Genomic DNA, 25029 nt, shown 5'->3' with positions numbered 1-25029 from the left:
CCAATGTAAAATATTTTAATATTAAAAAGAACTGTAAAAGAATAACTAATCATTGATGATATGCAAGGAAAACTAGTTTATACAAAATCAACTTATAGTTCAGGTGAGAAACTCCCTCCTCCAAGTTGACCAAATCAAAAGCACCTTTAGTCAACACATGTACATGATCTCATGAACTACCAAGTCATCAACACGACTCTCCATTCAGATGAAGAAGTGCTGAAAATTATATACCTGATACACAGAACCCAGAATCTGCGACAGAGGAAACGTTACATCCAACAGATCTCTGCTTTAATCCTGGCCCCACTCTTCTATACATTACGAATATTAAAAATAAAGACAACTGTACTGCTTTCTCCATGATATGTTGCCATTTGTCAGAGGCCATACTTTTTTCCTCACCCTGTGACGGGTAATTCAGTTATTCTAGATAGAGTTCATTCCCTGGTAAGGATCTAAGGATTTGATTTCTTCTAGGCCAAGTGCTTTCTGGGGTCAATCTTTAAAATCTTACTTTTTATAGAAAATCTCATTTTTATAAAATAACCTTGGCATCAAACTTAATAATAAACCTCCATAAAAGCAAGTAACACTTTTAATTAATTTACAACATAGTGTGGAAATTTATGTTTAAATGGCAAACAACCTCACGTCCAAAAAGCACACTTACCGCTTCTGGTGTCTTTCCTACAAGTACACTACCTGTCTTTTCTTCTGTTTCCATTGATTCACTAAGAGGAAGAGAACCAGCAGTTACTAATGTGATAATTCTTTTCTAAATTTCATGTGTAGGTGCCTTTTTTTTTAAAGTCAAATTGAAGACCTGAATCACATCCAAATTAAGTATTTTGCAAGAAAAAAAAGTTAATTACTTCCTAGGAATTGCTGTTAAGAAACAGAAAAGGTTGTAAAATAAGATGAAGACAGCCCAATACTGCATTCCCACCAAATAAATTCATAAAAACACAAACAACTATCTAGGTTAGCAAGATGTATGGACAACAAATACAGCAAACCCAAGTGACAAATTATCTCCCAGATTCCCCAAACACAGTCAGGTGAAGATATACCACCACCAGCTACAAGACTGGTTCACAGTGAAGCAGCTGGGGCCCCAAAACTTTTAAACTAACTAGCCGACATTCCTTGCTAGGACAAAGCACTACACTGAGGAGAAAATGCTGGGTAGAGAATCCAAATTAAGAAGGCAGAAACAGGAGATCCCGTCGTGGCGCGGCAGAAATGAATCCGACTAGGAACCATGAGGTTGCAGGTTCGATCCCTGGCCTTGCTCAGTGGGTTAAGGATCCAGGTTGCCGTGAGCTGTGGTGTAGGTCACAGACATGTCGGTGATCTGGCGTTGCAGTGGCTGTGGCATAGGCCGGCAGCTGTAGCTCCTATTCAACCCCTAGCCTGGGCACCTCCATGTGCCCCAGGTGCAGCCCTGAAGAGCAAAAAAAAGAAGACAGAAACAAAGGGAAAGAAGGTCCAAATAAAAGTGGGAAAGGGAACAGAGCAAGGAGATCTCAGAACATACGGTGCCATTTTTCTTTATTATTCCACAAACACAACAGAAGAGGAAGTTCTAGAGAACAACGAAATTTTAAAAACTATTCTAAACAAGCCTCCTTTGTAAACATTCAGGAAAACTAATTTTGGTAAAGATAATCCCCAGAAAAGGATCAAAGTAAGTAAAAGACATTAAGAAAATTTTACAACATATAAAGGAGCATTATTTATTAGAAGTAGAAAAACTCAGAAATAATAGAACTAGGAAAAAAATTAGGAAGGAAAGAAGAAAAGTAATCATTTCAGAAATGAAGATTAACTCAGAAGGAATATGAAAGCAAATAAACACAACATAATAAAAGTAGTAGGCAAGAGGAAAGAAAACTTTAAATCAAAAAGAAACAGACTAAATGCTATTTCCCCATGATTAGGCGCAAAGCAAGGATGTTCAAAAATCCTAACCAATGCAGAAAAATACGGAGGGAAAAGGTATGAGTTAGAAAGGAAGATGTAAAATTGTCTCTGTTCACAGGTAGTATGATTCCTATGTAGAAAATTCTATAAAGGAATCTAGAAAATTTTTTTACTAGACCTAATAAGTGATTTAAGCAAGGTTGAGAGTCAACATTAATATACAAAAGTCAACTGAAATTCTATGTATTAGCAACAAACAATTGGAAACTGAAATCCCACTTACCCTAACTGAGATTTTTAATTTACTTGATTAGACAGCACACTTGCTGTCTGGCAGGCCCTCATTATCAGACAACCACCTCCATTTCTTTCCAAAAACATCCATGTTTTCCTTAATGTGCCCAGCAGAGCGCGCCCAAGAGAGCAACAGCCTTAATAAAACTACAATCTTTGAAAGCTAATGGTAAAATTTATTCTTAGATTATGTTGCCTATAAATATATTATATTCATATAATATTGTCTACTCCCAAAATGAAATAAAGATTGTTCAATTAGGTTGATGCAGAAAAAGATACTTATACCTGTCTTTCTCTGATCCTGGAACAGTACCCGTATTTGTAGATCCAGGCACAGAAGCAATAGGAGTGCCAACAGTTCGAAGATTCTGGATTACAGATGACAAAAACTGCTGGCTAGCACTTTCATACAAATCAAAACAAATTTGATAAGCCATCAGGAGGTTGTCTTCCTTTACCAGTTTTTCTAAGATATCACTCACGGCCTGAGGATCATCTAAGAAAATTAAGCACTGAAATGCAGATAAAGAACAATTACATAATAATTGAAAACTATGTCTACAAAATACTTAGAGAGTGACAGTCAACAATATAGGAAACCTTAAAATATAAGCATAAGCAAACTAGGGCAAAATGGAATGCTATCTAGTCTAGCATTCCATTTCTGACCCGGGCACCAAAGTTTTTCTGGAAATGGCAACTGCCTTCCATAAGAAAACCCATGCGACTTTCCTTTTTTTTTTTTTTTTTTAAATCTTCTTGCCTTTTCTAGGGCTGCACCCATGGCATATGGAGGTTCCCAGGCTAGGGGTCTAATAGGAGTGGTAGCTGCCAGCCTACACCACAGCCACAGCAACGCAGGATCCAAGCTGCATCTGTGACCTACACCACAGCTCACGGCAATGCCAGATTCTTAACCCAGTGAGCCAGGCCAGGGATTGAACCCGCAACCTCATGGTTCCTAGTCGGATTCACTAACCACTGAGCCACAACAGGAACTCCATACTCTTAGCTCCAAAAAGTGTGCCTAGCAATTAGCAATCTTCAAAACCCAATTGGTGAATGAACTTGGGATTTTTTTTTTTTTTGCTGCGCCCTCGGCATATGGAGGGAGGTTCCCAGGCTAGGGGTTGAATAGGAGCTACAGATGCTGGCCTACGCCAAAGCCATAGTAATGTGGGATCCGAGCCATGTCTGTGACCTCCACCACAGCTCACAGCAACACCAGATCCTTAACCCACTGAGCGAGGCCAGGGATCGAACCTGCAACCTCATGGTTCCTAGTTGGACTCATTTCTGCTGCACCACGACAGGAACTCCTGTTTGGTTTTTGTTTTTGCTTTAATCTGGGCTTCTTTAAATCTTATCCATAAATTTCTATCAAGTGCTCCTTCTGCTTTACCATAAATTGTAAGAGTCATTCATTTAACACACATTATATTGGGCTGGGCACTAAAATGACCATTTTGAAGCATTTCTCTTACTGCTCTTTTGATCTGCCACAAGTTTTAACAAAAATCACCCAATAAATTTAGAATTTTTCTTTTAATAATTCAATTTAAATTTTATTTTTCCCTTAAGCAGCAAATAATTCTATTTCAAAATGAACACACTAGGAGTTCCCATTGTGGTCCAGTGGGTTACAAACCCAACTAGTATCCATGAGGACGTGGGTGTGATCCCTGGCCTCACTCAGTGGGTTAAGGATCTGGAAGTGACTCGAGCTGTGGCACAGTCTACAGATGTAGCTTGGATGATGCATTGCTATGGCTGTGGCCGGCAGCTGCAGCTCTGATTCAACCCCTAGCTTGGGAACTTCCTTATGCCACAGGTGCGGGCCTAACCCCCCCACCCCAAAACCCCAAATGAACACATTAACCACAATTATTATAAATTAAGAATAGGAAAAAATGGAAACAAATAAATGAGCAATAGCAGGCGCCTGGTTAAGAAAGGCAAAGTACATCCACTGAATGACTACTGCAGAATCAAGAAAGTTTGATGGGAGGGATAAATTAGGGGCCTGGGACTGACATATACAACATATAGTTAATAAGGACCTACTGTACAGCAAAGAGTAATCTACTCAATACTCTGTAATAACCTGTATGGGTGAGTTCCCGCTGTGGTGCAATGGGATTGGCAGCATTGTGGGAGCAGTGGGACGCAGGTTCAATCCCCAGCCCTGCACAATGGGTTAAGGATCTGGTGTTGCCGCAGTTGCGGCTTAGGTCTCAACCGAAGCTTGGATCTGATCCCTGGCCTGGGAACTCCATATGCCACGGGATGGCCCAAAAGGGAAAAAACAAACATATTTAGAAAAGAATCCGAAAAGGAACAGATATATGTATATGTATAACGGATTTACTTTGCTGTACAAGTAAAACACAACTTTCTAAGACAACCATACTCCGGTAAAATTTATTTAAAAAAAAAAAGAAAAGAAAGAGTTGGAACAAGAGTCTATAAAGAGTTAAAACATGGAAAAATGTTAAATTGAAGGAGAAATATAATTGATACTGTTTGCTTCCAAGGAGGGGAACTGTGGAGACAGTGGAAAGAAGTGGGAAGAAGATTTCTTACTATACAACCTTTGGTTCTTTTTTTTAGGGCCATGTCTGCAGCATATGGAAAGTTCCCAGGCTCGGGGTTGAATCGGAGCTGCAGCTGCCAGTCTACACCACAGCCACAGCAACACAGGATCCTTAACCCACTGAGCAAGACCAGGGATCGAACCCACATCCTCATGGAAACTAGTCGGGTTCTTAACTCTCTGAGCCACAACAGAAACTCCATCCTTTGGTTCTTTATAAATCTTGAGTCATGTGAATGTATTATTATCTGTTCAAAAATATATTTTAAAAATATAAAACGAATTTTTAAAAAATTAAAAGGACAGGAATAGGAGTTCCTGTCGTGGCTCAGCGGAAACGAATCTGACTAGGAACTATGAGGTTGTGGGTTTGCTCCCTGGCCTCAAGTAGTGGGTTAAGGATCTGGTGTTGCCATGAGCTGTGATGTAGGTCGCAGATGTGGCTCAGATCCTGCATTGCTGTGGCTCTGGTGTAGGCTGGCAGGTGTAGCTCCGATTCAACCCCTAGCCTGGGAACCTCCATATGCCGCGGGAGTGGCCCAAGAAATAGCGACAACAACAACAAAAAAGACAAAAGACAAAAAAAAAATACAAGCTTGGCACCTCCAGTCAATAAAACACAATCTAGCCACTGAAAAGAATGGGAGTAGCTCCCCACATGTGACAGGTAGAGTAGGAAAAACATCTATTCATCTTTTAATTGGGAAAAGGTCCAGGGAAAGGGAAAGATACACTTTTCATTTTATGTATTTTCTATACAATCTTAATTTTAAGTGGGCAGGCAAATCCAGACATGAAAATAGATAAAGAAAAATATACAACCAAAGATCTTGGTTGCGTCTGGAGAATGAAACTAAAGATAATTTTTACCCTTAAAATTCTTTTTAGAATGATATAATGTAGGTACTGTTTTTATCTTTTACTTTTTTTTGGTTTATAACCTCATTTCCAAAATTTCCTTAAATGCTTAGGGTATTTTCTTTCTTTTTTTTTTTCTTTTCAGGGCTGCATCTGTGGTATATGGAAGTTCCCAGGCCAGGGACTGAATCGGAACTGCAGATGCTGGCCTATGCCACAGCCCTAGCCAACTGGGATCCAAGCTGCGTCTGCGACCTACACCACAGCTCACAGCAACACCAGATCCTTAACCCACCGAGCAAGGCCAGGGATGGAACCCGCATCCTCATGGATACTATTCGGGTTTGTTACTGCTGAGCCACAACGGGAACACCTTAAGTTATTTTCAAAATGAAGAAAACAAAAATAAAGAAAGAAAACATTATAAGAGAATAGCTTTTTAGTGTTGAGTAATTGCTTCTTATCAGTAAGTGAAATATAAAGGCATCTTATTTTCACAGAGCTATTGTGAAGATCAACTGAGATACATGTATGAAATTACAGTGATGTGAAATAATATGCTGCAATGCGTAGCATATTACAGTGTACAGTAATGTAATCTAAAACTACCTGACAAACATTGATGAAATCAGGTTTCTCCAAGTTCATGTAGATTTTAACCAGAACTCTCAGTACTTTATTCCGAAACTGTTTATTCTGCATTAAAGACATGCAGAGCTTGAGGCTATAAGCCAGCATTCCTGGGACATCATTCTGAAAGAGAGAATTTGAAGAGACATCATTATCTGGTTACTGAAGCATGTTTATTCAGAAATTGAATTATTTTAATCAACATTCTTTAGTCATTCTAGGCAGCCAAAGATTTATTTTTTACTTAAACAATAAAACTTTAAAATTTCAACCATTTTAGACCAAAATCTTAAAATAATATTACCTATTTCCCCATATTCATGAAAAAATGGGTTGAAAACAACTTAATGCCTAGTGGTCATTCAAGATCATCACTCTATGAACACAGTATACTCTAACAGAGTGGTGCTGTTCATTATTATAAAAAGACATATACAATTATCCATATACAAGTGGCTCTGTTTTTCAATTGTGTCTGCCTCCAATCTTGCTACTCCTCATAACTTACCGCTTGCTCACTGGCCAGGAACAGTGTAATAGAAATGTTTTCCAGCTCTGAGTGACTCAAGCTTGGAGTGCTGTCACATCTAGCTGGTGCTCTCCTGGGCCCCAATGGGAACACATTCCTGGGGAAATTCTGACTACACGTTATTTCTGTTTACCTTGTGGTTCTTCAAAGCATACCTGATATTTGAGATACCAACCTATAAAAGTCCTTCAATAAGCATGCTGAAGAGCTACAGGAGCATTTCTCAAAAAGCAAGTTGAGAAATTCAAAATTCACTAATTTCAAAAGATACATACACCAAATGCTTGTAGAGCATTATTTACAACTGCCAAGCTATGGAAGCAATCTAAGTGTCCATCATCAACAGATGAATGGATAAAGAAGAGGTAGCGTGCGCACGCGCGCGCGCACACACAGGCACACATACTCTCTCAGAGGAATACTACTCAGCCATAAAAAAAGAATGAAAATTTGCCATCTGCAGCAACATGGATGGACTTGAAGGGAATCATGCTGAGTAAATTAAGTCAGACAGAGAGAAAGACAAATACTATATGATCTCACTTATATGCGGACTCTAAAAAATATGACAAACTAATGAATAAAACAAAAAAAGGAGTTCCCATTGTGGCCCAGTGGATCGAGGACCCAACGCTGTCTCTCTGAGGATGCAGGTTTGAAACCTGGCCTGGCTCAGTGGGTTAAGGGTCCAGCATTCAGCATGGGTCACAGATGCGGCTTGGCTCTGGTGTTGCTGTGGCTGTGGTGCAGGCCCCAGCTCTGATTCAACCCCTGGCCTGGGAACTTCCATTTGCCATAGATATGGACATAAAAATAAAAAAAGAAATTTAAAAAAAGAAAGAAGCAGGCTCACAGATAAAGAGAACTAGTGGTTACCAGTAGGGAAGGGAGGGGTAGAGGCAATATAAGAATAGAGGATTTTAAATAAGGGTTTTTATGGGTAATATGAAATTGTGTGTAAGCTTTTGAAAATTGTAAAGCACTATAAAATTTAAACACATTTTCATTCAAAAAAAAGTTAAAAAAAAAGGCTAGTTGTGACCTATCTTGTGACCTATGTTGTATACCTAAGTGTATACACATAATGAAATCAACTTAATGGGACTAGCTTTTTTTTTTTTTTTTTGGCTTTATCAAGTTCCCAGGTTAGGGGCTGAATTGGAGCTACAGCTGCCAGCCTACACCACTGCCACAGCAATGTAGGATATGAGCTACATCTGCAGACGATGCCGCAGCTCACAGTAACACTGGATCCTTAACCCACTGAGTGAGGCCAGGAATCAGACCCACAGCCTCATGGATACTGGTTCGGTTCGTTTCCACTGAGCCACAAAGGGAACTCCAGGACTAGCATTTTTTAAAAGATGAATTTTAAAACATCAGAGTTATATCACAAGTAGTAAAAGTAGGTACTGCTTCATCTTGTTATATCTATATGTATATGTGCTTTAGGATGGAAAGTTGAGATGCATTTCTTACTCTCTGCCTGCTTTATCTATTTTTCTTTTTGGCTTTTTAGGGCCGCACCCAAGGCATATGCAAGTTCCCAGGGTAGGGGTTGAATCGGAGCTACAGCTGCCAGCCTACACCAGAGCCACAGCAATGCTGGATCCTTAACCCACTGAGGGAGGTCAGGGATTGAACCCGCTTCCTCATGGATACTAGTTGGATTTATTTCTGCTGAGCCACAATGGTAACTCCTGCTTTATTCTTCTTTGAAACATTTATTGCCCATTTACCTTCTAGGGATAGGCTTCACTGCCTCTTCCCCCAGTGGATTGTTCCACTTGGGCAGGAACTTTGTAGGTTTTGTTTGCCACTATACCTCCAACACCTAGAACAGTGTCTGGCACATAGTAGGCACTTAAAATATATTTGTTGAATGAATGAAAACAAATATTTTAGTTCTATTCACATGAAGACAAGGAAAAACTACAGCTGTGCAAAAATTAAAAAGTAAAACAAGAGCCACTCTATCACACTGGGTCATTCATTTATATACTCATTTAAACATATCTTACCACTGCTGCTAAACATTGCCTTAGGCTTTGGCAACCCAGTGATTAAAGTATCTGTCCTCATGGAAGATATAATCTGGTGGACCTAGGTGGACATAGTCTTTGCAACAGGGGTTGAAGAGGGTATTGCTGGCAGGAATTGACGGGATCTATAAACAAGTGACAGTTGAGCTGAGGTGAGCTGTGAATCTTGAAAAGAAATAAAGCAGGTAAAGAAAGAAAAGGAAAAGGACGTTTTTGGCATGAGCAATATCTTCAGCAAGGGGAATGGGACAGAGTACATCTAGTAGATGAGACAACTTCAAAATGGAGTTCCCTTGAGGCTCAGCGGGTAAAGGATCCAGCATTGTCACTGCTATGGCTCTGATTATAGCTGTGGCATGGGTTTGTTGGTGGAAGGAATAGTTAGTGAGGCAGACAAAGTGGGCATGCAGATCAATGTCCATTTAACTCAGTCTTGCACCTTTCTGACCACTTTGGCTGGTGATTTGCAATTGTCATGATTATTGCAATTGCAATTGTCATGATCACACCAGTAATCTGGTTTATAGTTTAAGTCATAATAAATGAGTTAAAAAAGTAGTTTATCAGTATAATCTTCTTTAAAAGGGTAGGGTAATTAAAACAACTACCCCATGCAAGACCTCAAAAGAATAAATGTATAAGATAAAAGCAGCTATTTAGGGAGTTCCCATCATGGCTCAGCAGTAATGAACCTGACTAGTATCCATGAGGCCATGGGTTCAATCCTTGGCCTCACTCAGTGGCTTAAGGATCCAGTGTTGCCGTGAGCTGTGGTGTAGATCACAGATATGGCTTGGATCCTGCACTGCTGTGGCTGGGGTGTAGGCTGGCAGCTACAGCTCCCATTTGACCCCCAGCCTGGGAACTTCCATATGCTGTGGCGGTAGCCTTAAAAAGACAAAAAAATAAAGCAGCTATTTAACAAACACAAAACACAGCCAAGGTTCATATATAAATATAAAAATAAAATGTTTAGCAAAGAGAACCTTACTATGTCTAACGTTGAAGTAGATTTTCTTTTCACTACCCATGCACTTTTCAGTATTACTAATTTGGTTTGCTGATTTTTCACCAACAACAATCTAAAATCACAACATCTACCTACCGACTCAAGTATAGTCTTCTCAAAGACGTCCAGCCTTCGTGTCTCCAGAGCAATGCCAATAGCTTGTTTATATTTGTGATCATCTAGACATCGCTGAAACATTTTATTCACAATACCTTCCAATCTCTGATCAATTGGTTTTTTTTCTCCTTCAGGCAAATCTGCATTTTCCACACATTGTTTGGTGTAGTGATCAATGCACTTTGCTAGAGAAAATAAAATAACTCTGGTCACCTTGTAAATTGGGCTAAACTATTAGAAAGGACAATGCCTACATTTATAATCATAAAAACTCATGGAATGACTATACAGCAATAAGCAAATTTCAAATTACTTAGATGCTAGAAGTTACACATTTAAATTAACAGTTTCCTTCATTAACAGTTATACTGCAGGGTTATACACTAATTCCAATAAGCTGACACTATTCAAAACATTTCTATCTTGTTATTGTATTTTTACCAAAATTACATTATTTGACTTTACCAAGTTCCTCATTATACAGATTTGGCTATAAACAGCTACTGAAATAGTTAGCTTTCAAAAGCAAACACTTAAAAAATCAAAACCAAACAACCCCCCAAAACCCAGGACCTCCCACTGTGGTGCAACAGAATTGGCTGCGTCTCTGCAACACCAGGACGCAGGTTTGATCCCCAGCCTACCACAGTGGTTTAGAGGCTCTCGTGTTGCTGTAGCTGTAGCATAGGCTGCCAACGGCAGCTCATAGCAGATCCCTGGCCTGGGGAATCCACAAGCTGTGGGGCAGCCAAAAAAAGGAAACAACAACAACAACAACAACAAAACAAAACCCCAAAACAAACACTTGCCATGATTGAAAATATTAACAAAGACCTACTGTAGCAATTTATCCCATGGCTATAAATTAATAGACTTCTTCACACTAATGAAACTATTAGCTCCTTGAGAGTAGAGATCCTATCTAAATTTTCTTTGTAGGATAATGGTGGAGTGACCTGTAACGTGCCACGGGTTTTGAAGGCAATTCCAAAGATTTCCAAAAACCTTTCCAGAAATCAGCTAAAATATTCACTGTCTCAATGTGAGGTAGATTGAACCTATTCATAGAAACCTCCCCCCCTCCAAACAGGGAGTCTGAAAATTCATGCAGTGGTCCACGTGCACAATACTGCTTTCACATTTCACAGCAATTTTGGCAAATGGGGAGGATGGGGCAACATACTGAAGGGTACCATGAGTACAACTGACACTACTTTACAAACATACCTTAAATTTTTTAGGAACAACTGAAAAAGGAAATTTCCCTAAGCCTTCTTCCACCTTTATAAGGAAAATAAATAGCCACTCAAGCTGAATGACATATATAACAGTTATCTTCTCTATAATTTACTGGCTTGTCATTCTTCCTTTCAAAGAGAAAGGCACAAGGATAAGATTACTTAGTTGAAAACTACAGCCCCAGGAAAAGAAATGATCTGAACTAATACAAAGAATTACTGGTCCACTAGTAATGGGTCTACATTTGGGGGGGAAGTAGAGGACTTTTATAAATCGGAATATATGGAGTTCCCGTCGTGGCGCAGTGGTTAACGAATCCGACTGGGAACCATGAGGTTGCGGGTTCGGTCCCTGCCCTTGCTCAGTGGGTTAACGATCCGGCGTTGCCGTGAGCTGTGGTGTAGGTTGCAGACGCGGCTCGGATCCCGCGTTGCTGTGGCTCTGGTGTAGGCCGGTGGCTACAGCTCCGATTCGACCCCTAGCCTGGGAACCTCCATATGCCTCGGGAGCGGCCCAAGAAATAGCAACAACAACAACAACAACAAAAAAGACAAAAGACAAAAAATAAATAAATAAATAAAAATAAACCGGAATATATCACATTCGGGGTTTATGCAGGTTCAGGTACAACTAATAAGAACAAAGTGGTAGTCACAAAGCAGACCTTAAACAATTTTGCTTGCAAAAAATCCTCATCAGGTCTCAATATGAGCTTTTTGTACCAAATGTAGTTGTGAAGAAACATTATCCCTACCTCATCAGAGAAGAACCTCAGAAGAAAAATGTACCTCCTAGGTTTCAACTAAGACTTGTGCTCTCACTTACCAGGTTTATGTCATTATTGTATCCCAGAATCTAGCCTCATTCCTAGCTGAAGTCTTATCATAATTGGGAGATTTTTAGTCTTGAATGTTCAGGGTGAATTGTCTGTCATATTAAGATCCTAGGAAGCTGTTCCTAAATTCTATTTTTTATACCCTCTCACAAATCTTACCGACATTAAAAAGAATCTATTCTAACAGTCCCAAGAAAACCAGAAGGGTGAACCTCATTTCCACACAAAGAAAAGCAAACAGAACTGATCTATCAGTCAATAATCATCATCCATAAGCTAAAATTAAGATGATACATAGGAAGGCATCTACCACCTCACAGCTCTTTAAAGACCAACAGTTCTGTTTAAAAAGCATCATTCATGGAGTTCCCGTCGTGGCGCAGTGGTTAACGAATCCGACTAGGAACCATGAGGTTGCGGGTTCGGTCCCTGGCCTTGCTCAGTGGGTTAAGGATCCGGCATTGCCGTGAGCTGTGGTGTAGTTTGCAGACGCGGCTCGGATCCCGCGTTGCTGTGGCTCTGGTGTAGGCCGGTGGCTACAGCTCCGATTCGACCCCTAGCCTGGGAACCTCCATATGCCGTGGGAAGTGGCCCTAGTAAAGGCAAAAAGACAAAAAAAAAGCATCATTCATAAAATGCTAACACTGCAAGTACATGCGGATCACTACTGGGAAAAATGATCAACATTCACAAAAAAATTCTTCAAATACAAAAAAAATAAGTGAAATTCACTCCCCATTTCTAACTTAATGTAGGAAAAGTGCTCTGGTTTCAAATGAATGGTCTGTTCTTTAAAACCATCTGTTCTTTCCACAGGATTCATATATGAAGACTCCAATTCACTGAGTCCCCAATAGCAATAAACTTCCCTGTAACATTTCCACAACATCATGGCAAAAAGATTTTAAATGTGAACACAAAATCTTACTTCAAATGTCAGGGATATTTGAAAAGTACCCCTTTGGATTGCCTTGTAGAGCATTTCCCAATTTCTGAAAGAGAACACCAATTTCCCCCTTTTAAGAGTTCAGGTGTGGAGTTCCTGCCGTGGCTCAGTGGTTAACGAATCCGACTAGGAACCATGAGGTTGTGGGTTCGATCCCTGGCCTTGCTCAGTGGGTTAAGGTTCCAACGTTGCTGTGAGCTGTGGTGTAGGTCGCAAACGTGGCTCGGATCCCAAGTTGCTGTGGCTCTGGTGTAGGCTGGTGGCTACAGCTCCAATTAGACCCCTACCTAGCCTGGGAACCTCCACATGCCGGGGGAAGAGGCCCTAGAAAAGGCAAAAAAAAAAAAAAAGTTCAGGTGAATAATGCAGATCTTTTCGTAACCAGCAATTTAAAATATCTCTGTTATACCCACTTGAGAGAACACACTCTTGGGCTCTCTGTAACTATGATCTAAAGCTTGATAGTCATAAAGACATGTCTGAAGGGCATGCAGTCCCTTCTTTCATCTACTAGATCAGGAATTTTCAAACATTTTTAAGCTATAAAAACTTTGAACCAAAATCTTACAGGGCTGGCTCAACTTACAAGAATAGAGAACCCAAAGTCTTGCCTGTGTGCTATCTCCTCACTTAAAAAATAAACAAGGAGTTCCCTCAGTGGATTAAGGATCCAGCATTGCTGCAGCTACGGCTCAGATTTGATCCCTGGCCCAGGAACTTCCAAGTGCCGTGGGCGTGGCCAAAAAAGAAAAAGAAACAAATAAGAAAAAAATGCTTACCAGTAGAAATGAGCCTGGGTTTTAAATTCTGACCCTTCTATTTAATAGCCACGTCTCTTTATCATCTTAAAACCCATGTTTTCTCATCTGTAAAACATGGCTGGCTCTTTCTTTACAGGGTAGCTGTGAAATAAACTACACTACCAAGAATGACCAGCACGGTGCCTTGCACGATGGAAACACTCAATAATGGCTTCCTGGGAAGTTCCCCTCGTGGCTTAGTAGTAACAAACCTCACTAGTATCCATGAGGATGCAGGTTCGATCCCTGGCCTCGCTCAGCGGGTTAAGGATCCACCATTGCTGTGAGCTGTGGTGTAGGTCACAGATAGAGCTTGGATCCCGAGTTGCTCTGGCTGTGGCGCAGACCTGTAGTTACAGCTCTGATATGACCCCTAGCTTGGGAACTTCCGTATGCCCTGGGTGCAGCCCTAGAAAAGCAAATAATAATAATAATAATAATAATAATAATAATGGTTTCCAGTATCAGAAACAACTCTATAAAGTGCTATGATTTAAGTTCTGTAAGTCATAATAATCTGATTTAATTTTTTCATTTAATATTATGCTCACTAGAAGAGATATGAACACGATCAATGAAATAACCATCTTTGTGTTGAATAAAATGGCTTTTCTGAATAATTTCTTACATTCATTCTTAAAATATTTTGTCAGATGTCTGCCTTCATTAATTACCACTGTCATTGATGTTACTGTTCTTCATGACAAAAATTACAAAGAACTCTAAAGCAGATCTAAAAAATCAGCTTGCAGGAGTTCCCATTGTGGCTCGGTGGTTAACGAATCCGACTAGGAACCATGAGGTTGCGGGTTCAAGCCCTGGCCTTGCTCAGTGGGTTAAGGATCCGGCATTGCCGTGAGCTGTGGTGTAGGTTGCAGACGTGGCTCGGATCCCGCGTTGCTGTGGCTCTGGCGTAGGCCAGGGGCTGCAGCTCCAATTAGACCCCTAGCCTGGGAACCTCCATATGCTGTGGAAGCAGCCCTAGAAAAGGCAAAAGGCAAAAGGCAAAAAAAAACCCAAAAAAAAACCTGCTGTCTCTTCATACACTTGCAATGAACAATACAAAAATGAAATTAAGAAAACATTAACTCACCATAGCATCAAAAAAAAAAAAAAAAAATCAACTTGCAGAAAACTACTGTAGAAAGATTATGAACTTTCAATTACAATGAAATGTGGTAATATCAAAAAGTAATCCAGGGGAAAAAATGCTGTATGAATTAAAACAAGAAAGAGGCCAACAGGATAAAGCCTTACTAGATGGAAGATAATTACCTATAATAGTCTCCACATATTCAGAGTTGTCATTGACATTGAAGAGGTCACCTGCTCCAAGTGCATAATTCAGAGACTCCTCAAAAGCCCCCAGGTGATAAAATACTTTAGATGCCACTAAGGCTGCAAACTGCCGACTCCGGAAACCTTCATCTTCATACAAAACTTCTCTGAAAGAAATTAGGACATATAAGCCTAGTTCAAATTGTGGTCCTCCTTTAAAATTCCAAATCTAAATATTTAAGTTGCAATTTAGTAGAAGCAAATTTCTAAATGAATTAATAAGCCGCCCACATCTACAGGTAGTTAACTTTGATCTACTTTATTCCAATTTATAGAAATAAAGTTAATTCTTACATTTTGTCTACAGACTCAGAAATTTCTGCCCAGAAGTCATTGACAACTGCATTCAATTTGTGTAGTGCAAATTCCTGTAGAAGATAAAACCACGTTCGAGACAGAATTACTTACTTCATTAAAATAAAGTTTCCAACAAATCAGTGACCAAATGTTAAGTCATATATACCAAAACTTTAAACTTATGGCAAATATAAAAGTTTACCAACTGACATATTTTCTCTTGGGTTTACATATATCCTTTCTATTTTCAATCATAAAACATCAGACTAGCCTTATAATGTCATTCCTTATCATACTGAACATTTTTCTTCTTTGATAATACATATAAGATTGATTTAAAATGAGTTCCTGTTGTGACTCAGTAAAACCCCCATGAGGATGCGGGTTCGATCCCTGGCCCCACTCAGTGAGTTAAAGATCTGGTGTTGCTATGATATCACTTATAACTGGAATCTAATATCCAGCACAAATGAACATCTCCACAGAAAAGAAAATCATGGACTTGGAAAATAGACTTGTGGCTGCCTGATGGGAGAGGGAGGGAGTGGGAGGGATCGGGAGATTGGGCTTATCAGACACAACTTAGAATAGATTTACAAGGAGATCCTGCTGAGTAGCATTGAGAACTATGTCTAGATAAGGATAACTTGATCCCCTTGCTGTACAGTGGGGGAAAAAAAAAAAAGATCTGGTGTTGCTACAAGCTGCAGCATAGGTCGCAGATGCAGCTGGGACCTGGTGTTGCTGTGGCCATGGTGTAGGCCAGCAGCTGCAGCTCCAATATGACACCTAGCCTGGGAATTGCCATATGCTGCACCTGCAGCTCTTAAAATTAAAAAGCAAAACTGATTTTAGGTTGCTAGTTTGGATATAAAATGATTTAGGTGCCCAGCTGAAGTATATTACAACGAATTTTTGTCACATGAAAAAAGTTTTAAAATATGTGACACAGGAGTTCCCACTGTGGTGTAGCGGAAACAAATCTGACTAGTATCCATGAGGACGCAGGTTTGATCCCTGGCCTCACTCAGTGGGTCAGGGATACAGTGCTGCCGTGAGCTGTGGTGTAGGTCACAGATGCAGCTCAGATTCCGAATCGCCATGGTGTAGGCCGGCAGCTGTAGCTTCGACTTGACCCCTAGCCTGGGAACTTCCATATGCCACGGATGTGGCCCTAAAAAGCAAAAAAATAAAAATAAAAATAAATAAAATATGTGACAGTGTAAGTAACTTTTTATGATTTGTATTGATAAAGAAATTGGGGGTGGGGTGCCAGGTGACATACTGAGATTTATTTGCCTTAGCTTTGTTAAACTCTGTGGAAAACCAACTGCTGTTGCCAAAATATTATCCTCTGGAGCTAGATTTCAATGTCTGGGTATAGACTGGGTAGGATGGCTATTATAAATGATGGAAGACATAGAGATATCACTAAGTTAAAAGAGCTCCGAAAATTAAGTCCAGTTAATTTTTCTTCATCTCATACCTTAAGCTGTGGTTCTTCTTCATCCAGAAGAGAAATAATTCCAGCTATAAGACAAAGTGTATATTATGATTATGAAATATATATATGCTAAGATAAACTAACAGTCAAAAATATATCATCGTTGGAAAAAAGTATTTTTTGAGGGGTGACTTCACTAGAGGAATGATTATTTTTCTTTAAAATTGAAAAAGTTTACATTTCAAAGCTTAAGAATTAACTATGTCATCAAACTCTCATGATGCCACATATGTATCACATTATTTGCTTAATTCAACAGTTTTCAAAATGTGGTCCCTGGACCAATTAGCATTAGCATTACCTGGGAACTTGTTAAAAATAAAAATTCTTGGCCCTATCCCAGATCTACTGAATCAGAAATTGTGGTGATGGGGTCCAGTAAAGGGCCCACAAGCCTTCCTTTGTAATGCTGATGTTCACCATAGTTTGAAAATAATGCGTCTAAAATTGCTGACCAAAATGGGAAACTTCCCCACATAATTTTAGAATAAAAGTATTCATCTTAGGAGTTCCCTGATGGCCTAGTGGTTTAAGGATCTGGTGTTATCACTACAGAGGTGAGGGTTTGATCCCTGGCCAGGGAACTTCCACATGCCATGGGCACAGCCAAAAATAAAATAAATAAAATAATTCATGCAAAATAAACCAACAGTTAAATAATTATTACAAAAAAAGGAACATTCAATTATCAACTCAGAGTTAAATAATACAATTATTTTAAGATGCCTATATTAAGACAGTTCCTTTATATCGTAAGTAACCTAGAAGTTTTTGTTAAATGATGAGCAATCTTACTCTGACTTTAGTTACCCAATTCCCCACGTGACCTTGAGGTGTTAGCACTAATACTGGAGAGTAAAGGAAATAACTATCCTCTCCAAAGGAACGCACCCTGAAATATAGGCATATATCAAAGGGATTACTAAAAAAAAGATACGAGAAATTACTATCCTTGGACCCCCAAGGAAACTAAGCTGTCTTTCAGGTATGGTTTCCATGTAGCCCTTAAAATCATTCTGGAACACTGACTTGAAACTGTGAGTTGATATAGAGTGTCAAGACAACTTTACTTGGGAGATGTAGCCATTTCTAACTGATAAGTGAAGGTCTGCCAAACAGCTTCAGCAGTCTTTAGAGAGCCATACAGGAAAGGATACAAAATTTAGCAAATAAGGAGTTCCCCTTGTGGCTCAGCAGGTTAAGAACCCGACAACAGTCTTCTCGAGGACTTGGGTTTAAGACCTGGCCTCTCGAAGTGGGTTGAGGATCTGACATTGCCACAGGCTGCGGCATGGGTGGCAGATGTGGCTCGGATCCAGTGTGGCTGTGGCGTAGGCCTGCAGTTGCAGCTCCGATTCAACCCCTAGCCCAGGAACTTCCATATGCTGCAGGTATGGATATAAAAAAAGAAAAGAAAGAAAAAAAAAAAAAGAGAAAAAAATCCAATTATTTGATGGTTCTAGCTAAGGCATACTACTACTCTAAAATCATAAAATCAGTTAAAAAGAAACTTCCTGATGCTCCAAATTAGTATAACAAATTAGTATAACAAACCCAGAATACAGAGGCTAAATTGACAGTAATGAAGAAAAGACAAATTAAAGCACGCAATGGGCATGCATGTGTGTGACTATGAACTAGTGATGTGGAAGGGCTGACAGACAAGGGTACTGATCTGCAGAACAAATCATAAATGGCAGGACACTTTATCAAAATACTAAAAATGCGACCCATACCCTTATCAATCAATGGTATATCTGAATTGCTTTTCCCAAAAGAGGTCTTGGATCTCTTTATACTCTGCTGTTTGGTTTCACTTATGACTAATGTGCTACATGGTTGTCCTGGCTTAGAAATGTGGCTGTTGTCCATGGAACACAACTAAGCCAAATATTCTACACTCCATCCACAAATATTTCCCACCTTAATAACAAAACAGAACTTTCCTTCAGATGAGGGGAGGAAGCACACCTGGGAAATGGGAAAGGATGCTAAAAAATCTCTTATGCCGTAGTATGAAGTCAGCAGATTTTATCTAAAGTTGTTGAATCAGGAGTTCCCATCGTAGCTCAGTGATTAATGAATCCGACTAGGAACCATGAGGTTGCGGGTTCGATCCCTGGCCTTGCTCAGTGAGTTAAGGATCCGGCGTTGCTGTGAGTTGTGGTCTAAGTTGAAGATGTGGCTCGGATCCCACGTTGCTGTGGCTTTGGTGTAGGCTGGAGGCTACAGCTCTGATTAGACCCCTAGCCTGGGAACCTCCATATGCTGTGGGAGAGGCCCTAGAAAAGGTAAAAAAAAAAATTAAAAATAAATAAATAAATAAATAAATAAATGAAATAATTGAATCAGTCTATAGCATTATTTTAAACAGCATATTATTTATAAATATGAAGATATATATTGTAGAAGACACAGCTTAAAAGTTGAAAACGGTTGCCTCAAGGAATATGAAAAGGGAGAGCGGAGTGGGAGACTATTGCTTTAAAGCTTCTATGAATAATTTTCCTTTATGTGACTGTATGTGACTGTATGTGACTGATGTGAATTCGTTCTCACATCTCCCTCCCACCATCTCTCTCTCTCCACTCCCCTTCACAGCCAAACTTCTTGAAAAACTTCACAATACGTGTTGACTTTTTATTCACCATTGTGTTCTTAGTGTCTTGCAAGTGCCTAATGAATAAATGAACAAATCAACTGTTAGGTTCTGTTTAGTACCTGGGACCTATCTATCCTAAGCCACAGTGAACCAACCAAAAGACAGGAAACCAGATAACAAAAGGTTTGGAGCAGAAGCTGATAAGTAATTCAATCCAGTAAATATGACAAATGAGATTAACCAACACATACCATGCTATCATCAGAGTCTCAGAGGAGGACCTCAAAAATTATTTGGTTTAAATTCTATTGTATCCCCACCAAATGCTTTTTTAGTCTCTACTTTAAAAACTCTAGGGACTGATTTATTGATTTGATTAGTTGACTGATTTCTTCATTCAGGATACACTTTTGGGAGTTCCCATTGAGGCTCAATGGAAACTAATCTAACATCCATGAGGATGCGGCTTTGATCCCAAGCCTCTATCAGTGGGTTAAGGATACGGCATTGAGGTGAGCTGTGGTGTTAAGTTGAAGACACGGCTTGGATCCCGAGTTGCTGTGCTGTGGTGTAGGCCAGCGGCTACAGCTCCGATTAGACCCCTAGTCTGGGAACCTCCATATGCTGCAAATGTTGCCCTAAAAAGACAAAAAGAAAAGAAGAAAAAAGAAAAGATATACCTTTGAACTTCTGCCATCTGCTCAGCAGTGTTCTAAGAATTATGAAAATGACAAGTTTCCCACCCAAAATTCTACACAGAGAGAAAGACAGCAGTCAGACAAGTAAACGAAGTAATTACAGGGCTTGTAATGAAGGGAGGGGACAGTTGAGGGTGAAAGAAGCAGCATGTTTTAATAGAATGATCAGGAAAGAAAGACTAACACTTGCGCTGAAACCAGTGATTGGGAAACTAAGAGAAAACTTGAAGAGGAGTCTAAAAAGTGCAGGAGGAATGGGCAAGGGTCCTGAAGTGGGACAGAAACTGACTTAAGGAAGAGAGAGGCCAGTATGACCAGAGTACAGGGAGGAAAAGAGCAGTACAAGACAAGGCAGGAATCAGATCATGTAAGTTTTCAGTTAACAATCTGGATATTTTATTATAAGCACAATGAAAAGCACTGAAGAACTGTAAGGAAAAGGATATTATGTGATTAAGGCTTTAAAAAGAATACTCAAGAAGAAGGGACTGTATAGAGGTAATGGTGGAAAACAAAATCTCAAGGCTGTCAAAGCGACCCAGGCAAGAGATGAAGGCGGGAGGGGCTAAGAAGATGAATCTGAAAAACAATGAGGCCTCCATTTACAGGTGGCAAGAAATTTAGTGCTTATTTTATCTTTAGAGAGCTCTGATGGGGAAAAGCTTTTCCCAATGTTGTACTAAAATTCATCTCCCAATCATATGTACCCCTTGGGGGAAAAAATCTACTTCCATGTACAAGTGACAGCTCCTCAGGTCTTTAAAAGTAATGATCCTGTCTCCCACTGTTGCCACCAACTTTTTTAAGCAAGCCATATAAACACATGGTTAACTGCCGTCTGACTAGTTTGTTTACAACAAAACACTTGTGGGACATGAAGACAGCAAATCAGGACCAGAAAAGCGCATGTGAGCAAGAGAGGAAAACGGCCCCAGAGGCTGTGGACAGCTACGTGCAAAGCGATCCCTAGTGGGGGCTCACACTTCACCTGAAACTTGACCCCTGTAACATCCCATTGCAAACGTCATTCCACGAATCTACCCACACAATGGTTGAGTGTAGGGCACCTGCTCTGCCCGCCCAGGAGCTCTTTCTTCGTCCAAGCAGAACATTCACTGAGCATCGAGCCTCAAAACTAGAGGCTGATTCTCAGTATAATAACCGTCTTCAGGATGCGGTCCTCACCGAACACAAAAGTTCTCTAAGTGCTTTAACTAAATATCCTTGGAACAGACCTGGAAATGACCCGTCTCACACCTGACTTAGTTTAGATTTCACTCTAAGGAGAACGGAGCTGGGTCAGACCGGGAAGCACTTAGGTAGCTAGAGGCTACCTTACTGTCCCGCAAAGAGGGCCCACCCCATCCTAACCACCTGTAAGGAAGGGCTGGCATCGGACGGCCCCGCACGGCCAACCTCGGGAGGGATGGAGTTTAGGAAAAACCCGTCAGGGTGGGAGAAGGGTCCAGGGCGCCCCTCGGTCCGAGCACGGGGGTGTGGCTGGGGAGGAGGGATGACGAGGCGGTCAACCCAGAGCGAGTCCCCCGAACCGGACGAGGTCCCGGGGCCCACAGAGAGGCCGGGCCACACTGCCAGCCCCCGGCCCGGGGGTGGGCCTCGGGCGGCGGGCGGCCGCGCGGCCGGCGCTCCGCCGGGAGGTGCCCAGTCACCGGCCCTGACTCAGCTAAAAGCCGGCGTGGCGCCTCCTTCCTTTCGGCGCCGGCTGCGGCCGCACTCACCGGCTGAGGTGATCATGGCTGCGCCCCGCACTCGCCCGCCCGCTCGCTTGCCGCCCCGGCCGCGCCGTGTATCTGTCAGCTCAGGACCCGCTCGCTCCGCCGCGTCTCCTGGCTGCCCCGGTGTCCCGCTCAGTCAGTCACCTCCTCAGGCCGCCGGCTCGCTTCTCACCCAGGACCCCGCCCGCCCCGGGGCTGCCCTCTGTCCCGCCTGCCGCCCGGCGCGGACTCTCCCCCGGCCTGTGTCTTCCGTGCCGCCACCGCCGCCCAGCGGAAGAATGCACGGAGAGCTCCGTGGTCTTCTCCAGCCCTCCTCGAGGCCAGCGGTCCCGCGGGGGTGGGAACACCCGTCCGCACTTGGGGTCAGGCTCTAGAATAGCCACCCCTAGAAAAAGGACCCCACCATCACCCGCCATTGCTGAGAAAAAAGGTGTTGAGGGGAGGTGCTTGCGGTGTTCGCAGCGCCACCTGCTGCTTGGGAAGTCTCCTTGCAGCGCCCCCGTGCCCGAGCCAAACCTTTGGTCCGGTCCGGGCCGGGGCGGGTTCGTGATTGAGCAAAGAGCGTTTTCCTAGAACAATAATTTTTCAATTTTTTAAAAAAAAGCAGAGCCCAGCTTCAGAAGAATCCTCACAGAAATACTTTACTATCATATCATAATGCATCCCTAAGTAATCACTGGTTTATGATAAAGTTGAACAGTGGCTTTTACTTACATTTGAAAGAATACCGCACATGGCTTAAAAATCAGAAGTATAAAAAGATATACAGTGAAAAGTGTTCAAAGAAAAAAAAGTTTTCTTGTCTTCCATCTGCTCAGTTCCTCTCTCCCTCCACAGCAGCAGGTTCCTGTTTTTTTATTACATCTAATGTGAAATGGCAGATCGCCATCTGCACACTTCTAACAGCTTCAATACACAATTTACTTCAGTAGTTCAGATAGTCTTGACAAAGATTAGCGACAAATGGTGGCTTTTTTTTTTTTTTGTCTTTTTGCCATTTCTTGGGCCACTCCCGCAGCATATGGAGGTTCCCAGGCTAAGGGTCTAATCAGAGCTGTAGCTGCCAGCCTACAACTCAGGATCCAAGCCGCATCTGCAGCCTACACCACAGCTCACGACAACACCAGATCCTTAACCCACTGAGCAAGGCCAGGGATCGAACCCGCAACCTCATGGTTCCTAGTCAGATTCGTTAACCACTGAGCCATGCCAGGAACTCCCAAATGGTGGCATTTTTAAGCCACTAGATTTGTACTCTCAAGCTACCATTCAATTGAATAGTGATTATTAAACCTTATTTCTGGGGCCTTCTCAAAACAGTGTAACCTAGTGACACAAGCCAATGATTTGCTGTTGAAATAAAACGTGGTTGATAATCCATGTGAGTTTATGTATGAATTTTTTTTTTAATGGTGGCAAATGGTTTCTTAAGCTGTACAGGCACTGGGGCTTGCCTGTGGTGCTCTTAATGTACAAAGCCTGGACATGCTGCCAGTTTTTCTTGAGCAATGACACCAGGACGTTGACAGCTCAGTGGAGGTTGTACACTCACCCTCTGTCATCTTCACGTGGCCAACAGCCACTGCCAGACACAGCACTTTCTTCATCTGGAACTGGATCGTGGACTCCACTTCATCAACTTTGGCCACCGTATTCTCATTGTAGGTCAGCAAGGAAGGGAACTTGCCAGACTTATTCAGCCATGGGCCTAGGATCTGTGGGATCTGCTTGATCGGAGACTCTGAAGCCCAAAAGGCATTGTGCTTCTTCTTCTTTTTTTTTTTTTTTTCTTTGTCTTTTTGTCTTTTCTAGGGCCGCTCCCTCGGCATATGGAGGCTCCCAGGCTAGGGGTCCAATTGGAGCTGTAGCCACTGGCCTACGCCAGAGCCACAGCAACACGAGATCCCAGCTGCATCTGCAACCTACACCACAGCTCACAGCAACGCCAGATCCTTAACCCACTGAGCAAGGCCAGGGATCGAACCTGCAACCTCATGGTTCCTAGTAGGATTCGTTAACCACTGTACCACAACGGGAACTCCAAGGTGCTGTACTTCTTGGCCAGCTTCTTGACCAGTTTCTTATTCTTGTTGAGTTTCTTCAGTGCCTCAGTGTCCGTGTGTGGGAATTCCACAGCCTTGGCCTCATCACAATGCGGCTGGTCTCCCAGAACACACATGGAGAACTTGGGGCAAAGAGTAGACTTAAGCCTGGCAGTGCTCGAGAAGCATTTGTCTTCCTGAGGGTCCAGTTCTCCAGACTGATGGGAAGCTCCACTGTCCCCCAAAACATCCAGTCCTTGTGCTTGTTCCCGTGCAGGACCTCTGCACTGCCTCATAGAGGGTGTCTCTGGAGACTTTGCTGCTCATGGTGCCTGGTTCAGTGATAACTTGAAAAGAGAAAATCATTTCTTTATTTCATTTATTTAGTTTTTTTCTTTTTAGGGCCGCCCCCACAGCCTGTAGAAGTTCCTGGGCTAGGAGTCAAGTTGGAGCTACAGCTGCCAGCCTACACCACAGCCACAGCTGTGCCAGATCTGAGCCACATCTGTGACCTACATCACAGCTCATGGCAACGCCGGATTCTTAACCCACTGAGTGAGGCCAGGGATCAAACCCGTATCCTCATGGACACTAATCAGGTTCCTAACCCTCTGAGCCACAACAGGAACACCTATGGGTGAATTTTTAAAAAATGAGCGTTCTTAAGCTATGGTTGTTAAAATATATTAAGTATAATTATTCAACATTTTTGAAGAAACTGTAGCTCAGATTGAAAGGCTCTAGGAGATATGCATGGAAAACAAACTGACGGAGTATTTGGGAGTGTTATTTATAGAAGTGCTTTGGCTGACCCCTCAACATAAGGACACCTGTGCGCCTCAAACTCCTAAAAGAATCCCATACAAGTGCTAAAGGAAATGGAAATGGGTGAAGCAGGCTTAGAGTAAGAAACCACTAGCTCGGAGTTGCAACATGGCTCAATGGTTTATGAATCTAACTAGGAGCCATGAGGTTGTGGGTTCGATCCTTG

At 41.6% G+C, this 25029-nt stretch overlaps 1 protein-coding gene and 1 pseudogene across 1 annotated transcript in view; both read right to left on the bottom strand.

Moving 5' to 3' along the window:
• The window catches only part of PSMD1 (proteasome 26S subunit, non-ATPase 1), a 102772-nt gene extending 80596 nt beyond the window's left edge, over positions 1–22176 (bottom strand). Inside the window, exons 1-8 of the mRNA XM_047773744.1 lie at positions 22000–22176; positions 16943–16986; positions 15454–15527; positions 15097–15266; positions 9981–10186; positions 6284–6427; positions 2509–2735; positions 674–734 (exon numbers count right to left, since the gene is read on the bottom strand). Coding sequence (XP_047629700.1) covers positions 674–734; positions 2509–2735; positions 6284–6427; positions 9981–10186; positions 15097–15266; positions 15454–15527; positions 16943–16986; positions 22000–22015 — 942 coding nt within the window. The 5' untranslated portion in view covers positions 22016–22176. The remainder of the gene's footprint in view (positions 1–673; positions 735–2508; positions 2736–6283; positions 6428–9980; positions 10187–15096; positions 15267–15453; positions 15528–16942; positions 16987–21999) is intronic.
• Positions 22137–24365, bottom strand: LOC125122003 (60S ribosomal protein L10a-like; annotated as a pseudogene).
• Between the last annotated feature and the right edge of the window lie 664 nt (positions 24366–25029).

The sequence above is a fragment of the Phacochoerus africanus genome, chromosome 3 (assembly GCF_016906955.1).
Source record: "Phacochoerus africanus isolate WHEZ1 chromosome 3, ROS_Pafr_v1, whole genome shotgun sequence".
NCBI lineage: Eukaryota > Metazoa > Chordata > Mammalia > Artiodactyla > Suidae > Phacochoerus > Phacochoerus africanus.
This window is presented reverse-complemented; position numbering and strand designations above follow the sequence as displayed.